At 47.5% G+C, this 9,112-nt stretch overlaps 1 protein-coding gene across 1 annotated transcript; it reads right to left on the bottom strand.

Moving 5' to 3' along the window:
- Positions 1 to 358: 358 nt before the first annotated feature.
- On the bottom strand, positions 359 to 2,045 carry Cdc42ep3 (CDC42 effector protein 3). Its single transcript, XM_032908876.1, has one exon. The coding sequence runs from the start codon at positions 1,825 to 1,827 to the stop codon at positions 1,063 to 1,065; it is 765 nt and encodes a 254-aa protein (XP_032764767.1). The 5' UTR covers positions 1,828 to 2,045; the 3' UTR covers positions 359 to 1,062.
- Positions 2,046 to 9,112: the final 7,067 nt, after the last annotated feature.

Raw genomic sequence — 9,112 nt, 5'->3', positions numbered from 1 at the left:
AGAAGGACTCTTACTAGATGATCTTAATCCTTTCTGATCTTGTTTATGTGAGCACGGTCATTTTAGCATTTCTTCTTTATTGCATGGCACGATGGACCCAAGCCATGTGGACGTGAGCTGTTCTTGAATACCTACCCCACCAGCCTCTGGAGAAGCATCAGCCTGTGCCTCCACACTTTTCAGTTTACCATGGTCCTATTGGAAGTATGGTGACACAGGAGCGGGGGTGAGGGGGACATGCCGATAACACACCGGGTTGTGTTATTTTTGATTGTGATTTTTTCAAATACACATATGTAGCTTACAAGGAAGCGAGACAAATAACACTTGATGTACTGTGTATAAAATGGAGACTCTGCAATGAAAAGCCAAAGGCGCATAAAAATATATTTCAACTTTAAAAATAACTTAGTTACAGTAATACCTTGCTTGTTTTTAACCAACATGTAGCTGACAGTCAAACTTTTGCAACACGGAAATAATATACAGGGATATATAAGAACCACAAGGAAAAAAAAATCCCAAGTCCCGTAAGGTTGTTCGAATATGAAGAGTAAAATCTTAACACTGGAGAACTTGCTATGGTGAACCCAAAAGATACAATATACAAAAGAGTCAAGAAAAAAAGGCGTAGGTGCTAAGTAAGTTTTGATTTCCTTCTCCCAACATGCTGTAAGTCGCCTTGGAGAGACCACGGACCCAGCCCTCCTAGACAGCCTGGATGTGTGCACATCTACAAACAAAACGGAGGGTGTTTGAGAGCCGACAATGCCTGCTTAAATGAGCTCTGACTCACTTCCTCATTTCTCTTTTTCTGCCAGAAACAGGTTTTTTTTTTTCTTCAATTTTTAAAAATTATTGTTTTCAAAATTTTTGCAAACAGGGCATGATGGTTAAAAAAATATTTTGTACGAACAGGAGTGTTATTTTAGAAAAATGCACCACATGGCTGCAAATAAAAACAGTCAGAGCAGCTCTTTCCTTCGGCTGTGGTTAGATCATTTTTTTGTTTTCTGCTTATTTTGGTACCTCTTACTCCCAAGAAAAAGGGCTGACTCCTGGTTACTTATTTTTATCCATGACATTCAGGACTTCATCCAAAAGTGAGGGCCCTAGATCCAACTGCAGAGAGAGCAGGGAGCCGGTCAGGTCAGAAAGGGATTCTTCTGATTTAGTCTTTGACTTCCCCAGCTCGCAGGAGGCAGGATGCTCAAACATGTCGTCCGCGGGCCAGTCGGAGTACTGTTCAGACAGGCTGGAGGAGTGGCTGTCCCTGCCCTGGCTGGACTGAGACGTGGAACCACTGGAGCCCCACGAGGTGTCTCCCTGGTGGACTGTCCCGTTCTCTAACAGACTACTTTTCTCCTCAACTTTCTCTTCCATGACAGGCTCGCAGCTGAGTCTTGGCAACTTAGGACGCCCGAAGGACTCCTGCTTGGAATTAAATGTCACTGGTGACAATAAGGGCAGCATGAGAGCCTGGGATCCTCCAATAGTCGGGAGGGAGATGGCATTTTTGAGCACCGGGGAGGGTGTTTCCGTGAACATCGAGTCCGAGGTGCTATTGGCCCGGAAGAAGTCGTTGTGCCCCGGGAACTGGCCGGAGTGTGCCTTCTCTTGGTTTCCAGGCAAGAGCTCATAGTTCCCTTGAAGAAAGGAAATATCTCCAAAGACGTCATGCTGGCCCTCTTTGCCGATGTGAATAGTGTGACGAAAGTCCCCCAAAGGAGGACTGATCATATCAGGGGACAGAATGTCCCTCAGTTTAAATTTCTTTCCCTTCTTGTTGTTAGCCGCTTTCAGGTAAATTGGGGTCTTGGCTGGCATTTTGGAATCTGACAGTGTCTATTTCACAGACCGGGGAAAGGGTGACCTTCTTCACGGGTATCCCGCACTTCCAAAAAGTCCTCTTTGATAAGAATTGTCACATCATTTCTTCTCAGGTTGATCTAGGAGACAGGGTCTGAGAGATCTTGCTCAACACAGGGCCACGTGGATCTTTCCAGAGAGCTAGTTACATTGTCCAGTCCCTTCTACCGCAAGGAGAAACCTGGAAGAGAAACCAGAGCAGGTTGTGATTGCGAGGCTTCCGGGTCCACTCAGGCCGGCCATTCCCCAGAGCATTACTCCAGAGCCCGGCCAGGACCCCACCTAAAGCCCAACTGCATCTCCTTCTACTAACTGCGATCAGAACTTTAATCTCAGCATGGGCTCACTAGTGAACCCCTAGTTCTTAGTTCTGGGGAAAACAGAAAAAGAGGTACTTGGCCCCTGAGCTAAAGCCTCACTACTTTTTAAACAGAGCTATGGGCGTGGTTTTCTGAACACATCTGAAATCTTCACCTCCCTCTCAAAACTCATGTCAAGAGACTAGAGACATACACAGTGGTTAGAAGAATGTGTTGTTCTTATAGGGAACCTGGGTTAAGTTCCCAGCACCCACATGGGGGCTTACACCTGCCTGCAACTCCAGGGGATCCAACGTGCTCTTCTGACCTCCATGGGTCGTAGGCATGTATGTGGTACACATACATATGGACAGGCACGCATGCAGACACATACAATTTAAAAAACCTGCAATCAACCCAGGACCAACTGGGTCTGTTTAAAATTGTATTTTCTTTGCTTTGAATGCTCACTAACAAGACTGACAGTGATTTATTGTTGAGATCTGCATACAAATGAAATTAAATGACTAAAGAAGGAGGCTGGAAATTATCATTTAATAAGTGATGTTAGTATATAACTGCTCCAGAATACCTCACTAGGATGCATTCTTACAGATGGGGAATATGACTACGGATGGGGGCAGGGGTAGAATACAGACAAGCTACAGCTGGAATCATCGTGGCAGAGAAAATACAGAGCCACGGAGGACTCCGGCATATACTGGTATTCTGGGAATACCAGAACTGCTCCATTTCAAGACAAACCTCCACCATACATAATAAGTTGAGCTGTCCCCGAGGATCTTTTGGAACATCACTGATAAGGTGCACGCCCTGTCTCTGTGGGAGGTGAGGTTCTAAAGCCAGCCTTCCTGCCTCCCTGGTGTTAGTGCCTTTGTAGATCCAACTGTGACTTGCTCTACTCAAGAAAGTATGGCAGCAGTCACTCCCTGGGTAGGTTACATTACAGAAGGGGAGGGGAGAGAGGAAAGGAAAAGGGAGAGTATGGGAAAGGTGGGAGAGAGTAAAGGAAGGGTGGAGAGAGTAAAGAAAGGGGGGCGAGTAAGAAAAGAAAGGGAGGAAGGATGGAGAGGGGAGAAAAAGAGACTAAGTGTAGAGGTACTCATGCATGTCCATGCACCTGACCTCGCAGGTGTCCACACCTGACTTCACAGGTGTCCACCTGACACCCATGCACCTCACAGGTGTCCATGCACCTGACCTCACAGGTGCCCATTCACCCGACCAAACTTCCTTGCTGGCTTTGAAGTAGAAATGGATTTACCCCATCTAGTCTCTGATGACACACACACACACACACACACAGTTCTGGCCCAAAGCTTGGTCACATTCCAGTGAGGCCCAGGCTCTAAGCTCTGGCCAGACACCCACAGAAACCATGACTTAATAATAAGTGGATATCAATGCAGGTACAATGTTAAAGCCAAAACATCTTAACTGTAGATAGTATTTGTTTCAGGCATAAGTGAAAAGCTGTGAGGAAGAAGGTCCAGGAGGCGTGTCAGAGCCTCCCTTGCTGAAGAGACACTTAACCTTCTGAAACCCCCTCCCCACGCCCCTCCCCCCCTCCCGTCCATCCCCCCAACCCCCAGAGCTGACATAGAGAAGCTAAACTCTCATGACCCTCCCCTGCTTCCCCTCCCCCTCCCAGTCCTCTGGCAGTGGGACTGACAGTACTCCTAGGACTGGGACAGACGGGCGTGAAGACAGTCACAGTTGCTTGGCAGCAGCTGGAGGCCCTCTCCATTTGTTCCACAGTTCTTTCCTTCCAGCAAGAGTTTTAAACTTGCTCTTCAGTGACAAGGGCTGTGCTGTATGTACCACCCACTGGCACTGTGTGGGAAGCACCACGCAGCCTCACCTTAGTGTGTGAGGAAGAGGCTGGGGGCAACAGGTTTGTTCCTGCCAAGAGCTGCCTGACCACAGAGCCAGCAGACATAACAGGACCTCAGGTCCCGAGGTCCTCAGTTCGATTTGATTTGGGTCTTGTCTCAATAACAAAAGGTAAGACTTTACATAGAGGGAGTGGTAGTGAATGCCTGCACCGTCAGCATAGAAGAGGAGGAGAAGGGAGTGTGCCGACTTCAAGGGCATTCAGGGGCTAGTTCAAGGCCATTCTGAGATGCTTGAGATCCCATCTCATGAAACCAACACGAAAAGCTGAAACCGTGGTAGACCTAATAAAACGCCCTTGCCATTATAGGTCCACAGCACAGAGCCCACAACACTAGGACCCCAGTGACACTTTCCTGCCCCAGGAGGTGGGTGGCAGGCAAGCCCTGGGAAGAGCCACTCCCCGGGGCAGATTATCAGCTGGCCAGGATGGCAGCTGCCCTGGAGAAGACTCAAGGCTTGCCCTGGATGCCTGCCTGAGGTCTGCTGGGATATGGAAGGCCAAGAAGTACCCAGGCAGGGCGTTCAATACCAGAGTGTAGTTCTCTGTCTCTGGCAGGGCTACCCACATCTGTTGTGTAAGGGAATGCGAATGGGGGTGGTGGGGATGTGAAAAGAGAAGACATACTTTCTCCTGTCTGAGGGAGGAATGTTCAGTACCAAGGCTTCCTGGCTGGGCCTCCTTAGAGCAGCCCTGCCTGGCCACAGGACTGTGGGCTTTTAGCTGGAGGTTCCCTTGGCCTAGTAAAGGCCAGGCTTTATATTGGTGGCACTAAGACAAACAGAGACCAGAGATGAGAGGGAAAAGAGACAAGGAGGGGGCTTTGAGAAATCCACAGACACAGCAGAGAGTAAGGTGACGACACCATGTGCCAGGCCTAACAGCTGCCAAAGACAATGGAAGACTGGTTTGCTTTCTAAGAGGGGGGTTGTTGGGCAAATACATCAGCTCTCCCATTTAAAGGAGTTGGCGTATATAGTGCTGGGCAGCACCCAGGAGTCCCACCCAGTCCTCTCTCATGTCCTCTCCCAGGATTCACTCCTGGCCCTCCCTTTCCAGGCTCTTGGCTCTTTGGACACTATTTCTGCTATTGCTTACAGACAGCTAAAGTCTTCCCTAGTAAGAAGTGGCAGGTCCTGGGAGAGGTATGTGTGTCCCCAGCAGCTAGAATCTAATGCGACAGTATTTTGTGAGAGCCTCTCTGCGTTCCCACAATGCTCTCTCACTCACAAGAACCCGAGAGGCTTCTGCTAGAATGCTGAATGTCCCCATTTACAAGTAGACACTACTGTGGCACAGACACTGAGCCAGCCTGAAAAGACCCAAAAATGACACAGCCAACCAGGAGGCTAGGTTCCCTGTCTGAGGTGTAAGCCATTTAGACAGCACAGTCTCTGGGAGTTTAGTTAGCTCCCAAGTTACCAACGGGGAGTGGGGGGGGAGCATCCCAGAACCTTTCAGAGACACGAACGCACACAGAGCAGAGGAAGGGGAAGAGGCTTCTGCATACACGGCAGTAGGAATGTGGACAGTAGCTTCCACGCAGGGCAGCTGGATGCTATCTCTCCTACTAGTGAATCATATGCCCTTGGACCCAGATGCTACATACAGGTGCAGAGTCATCTGAATGATATGGGAGACGCTGTTTACGGGGTATCCAATCAAACATTTGTAAAAGCCAAGAGTTGGAAGCAGCCTAGTTGTCTACCATCAGAAGATGTGTACAGATGACACAGCCACCCAAATTAGTAGTACTTACATCTAAGAAAGAATGAAACATTTAATACAGTCACAGGGAAAGAGCCCAGAGACGACATGTTCAAAGGAAGACAAGGTAGGTGCAGAAGTGAAGTGTGGAAATCTAAGTGTGTCGGCTTGTATTTCTATAAAATGTATCAATATGCTTCATACGAAACTGCGATAGTTACTGTCCTCAGTCTGAGTGAATGGGAAGGGAGACAGCCAGGCGCATCCTCTGTGATGTCAGCGCTCTGAACTACCGAATCAACTGGATATTTGAATAATAAAAATATAAGAACTAAATATGTAAGGCTCACTCGCTGTATTAGAGAGTCAAGTCTGCACAAGGTACTTAGGTCTGGCAAAATCCAGGTGTCACATGATGAGCATTTGTTTATTACTGGGCTTCAGTCAGGAGTCCCACCAGCATGGATTCTGGGGCATCTGGGCCCAGAGGGTGCTGGTCACTGACAACAGGTTACCCTTCCACATCTCCGCCCATCTCCTGTGATCAAGAGCTCTGTTTAAGCTCCAGGGTGTCCTACTCTCTTCAGCATTTGTGTGTGTTCACTATTGTCCTGGATCTTTTGAAGACAGAAAGGAAGGTTTCTATGACAGACCTTTCTCAAATCTCATCCCTTGGTTCTGAAGTCATGACTGCAGACTGTGGTTTTCCTTTCCACGATAGTGATGAAGAGGAGAGCCAAGAACACCTCTGGGAAGTTATGTTCCTCAGAAAGCAAACACTCGAGTTCTGGGCTCTCGTGAGGGAAGCTCTGCCACCAAGGGGCCAGCTCCCAGGCAGCCATTAAGCCTCCTCTCCCAAGGAGACAGGCTATCCAGCTTCTGATGTGCATGCTCCTACTTGCAGGTATCTATGAGAACCTAAGAGGTCAAGACATAGAGTAAGACTTAGGGGGTGTTAAAGCCACACCTCTGAAGGGAAGGCAGATGGCTGGGTTGTCACTCCTGTATCAATCTAGGATTCTAGTTATTTATCCTGTTGGGGTCACAGGTCTATACCACTACACCTAGTATTGTTTTCTGGAAACAGAGTCTCACTGTGTAATCTAAGCTATCCTAGAACTTACTATGTAGCCCAGGCAGGCCTCATGCTTGAAGGTATCTTCCTGCCTTGACCTCCTAATATGTGTTGAGATTGTAAGCAAGGGTCACCGTATCCAGCTTGCTTCCCTACTTAAGATGATGGTCTTACCATGTATTTCTTTTGGCAAACAAAATAATTCTAACCATACTGTCATGGCTATTCTTGGTGGTCCTCCTGACTATACCTGGGATGAACTACAATCAGAAATGGAGGGCACACCTGTGAGCGATTCCCTGCTTGGTTTACAGTGGGTAAATCCACTTCTAGTTCAGGGGAGTGGTGGGAAGACACACACCTCGAATCCAAATCAGGACATGTGGACCACACCTTCTGCAGGATCTACATAAGGACATAGAAGCAGGAAGCTGTCTTTGCTTGTTTGCCTTCGCCTCGCTAACACATCCATTCCTTCACTGGCATTGGAGACTATTTCCCTGGGATTCCAGCATATATAGAAGACCAGCCAAAAACATCCAGCCTGTGGGACTGAGCAACTACAAGATTCTTAGACTTTCTGTTGACAGCTACCTACTGTTGGATTTTCTGGACTGCAGCCTGTAAGTCATCCCAATAAACCACACATATACAATGTCTGTGTGTCATTGAAATAAATATTCCAATAAATTTTATATATATATATATATATATATATATATATATATATATATATATATAGAGAGAGAGAGAGAGAGAGAGAGAGAGAGAGAAGAAAAGTGATTCTAGAGACTGACTAATACACATACCAAAATAAGTAAGCAGACATCAAGGGCACGGGGGGGGGGGTTATTAAAAAAAACAAATTACTGACTGAAAACTCAGTTCCTGGATTGCTCAGAAGTGAGTGTCCTGGCAGCTTACTAAGTTCTGAAAAGAACAAAGAGATCAAAATTTTGAGGGAAAATCCATTTATTTTAAGAAAGGAATGCTTGGTTTGTCTACTAATTATTTTTAGATTAATTCTTGGTTGGAGAAGGATACAAAAAAAAAAAAAAAGAAAAGTCCTGCATCCTGCAAAACAGGTTGCAATGTTAATTCAAAACACACGTGAGAAAACAGGGCAGGGTGTGTGAGCGGAGGATGATGCCTTCCTGCCAGCCCGGAGCTCTCTTCCTCTCCTCTCCTTGTAGGAAGTGAGTTGAAATTCAACTTCCCCTTTCTGGCTTAGAAGTCAGAAGGAGCCCTGCTAGCTTGCATCATTCAAGGGCACCCCATCAACCTTCTCCCCCTCCCCCAAGTCTGTACTGGGGATGGGATCCAGCGCTGCGGCGAATGTCCAGGCACTGAATCACCAAACTACATCCCCAGCTCCAAATTCAATCCTCTCTGCCTTTTGCCCTTTGGTCCCAGCACAGTAACTACGAAGCCCAGCACCCTGCAAAGAGCACCACCATTTGCACACTAACAGTAAAAAACTGATATTCTCTCCTGTATAAACCAGCAGTCTTAAGGAAGCATGGTGGGGTGACCCCCTCCACCTGGCTCCTAGAGCAGAGCACTTCTCCATGCTTCTCTGCGACCAACCAGGAAAAAGTACTAACTTCTCTTGGTCCCTCCACTGCATTCAGACTCCTAAACTGTACTGGCCCCTGGACTCTTTGGAAGGGATAAAGGCTACCTGGAACTTGTGAGGAGGGCAACTGGAGGTCAACCAAATAAGGTGAAAGAAAGCTCTAAAAGAGAACTAATGGGACACTAATCTTTAGGGATCTGAAGGACTCATTTCATTGTAATGAAAAAGAGATTAACTTGTTCAGGGAGGCGCTAGGATCACTAAGCAGGAAAATACGAGGACACAGAGCTTGACTTCCCTCTAGGGAGGAACTAGAGAACCAGATCTCTCAAAAGATGGAATGAAGAGCCAAGGGAGCTAGAAAGCAGACGATGTAGACTCCCCAGAAGGAGGGCCTCACAGCGGGAGGAGCCTGGAAACCTTCTACCGGGGACACACTCCTTAACTTCCCCGCGGTTCCGTTTCACACTCCCCTATAAACAGGTCCACAGGCTTGTCCCTGAAAAGGCTTTCTGTTCAAACAGGGCTATGCTTTCTCGTGCTAATGACTAGCCAACCCCAGCTATCAGGAAACTTAATCATCAGTACAAAGCCCTCCACAGGGCAGTCCAGGCAGGGCTGGGGAGTGGGGGCGGGGCATTGGTTCTCTAAGGAAAAAAATAATCACAGAG

This window comes from Rattus rattus, chromosome 7 (genome assembly GCF_011064425.1).
Source record: "Rattus rattus isolate New Zealand chromosome 7, Rrattus_CSIRO_v1, whole genome shotgun sequence".
Lineage (NCBI taxonomy): Eukaryota > Metazoa > Chordata > Mammalia > Rodentia > Muridae > Rattus > Rattus rattus.
The sequence above is the reverse complement of the archived record's forward strand: the minus strand, read 5'-3'. Positions and strand labels throughout refer to the sequence as shown.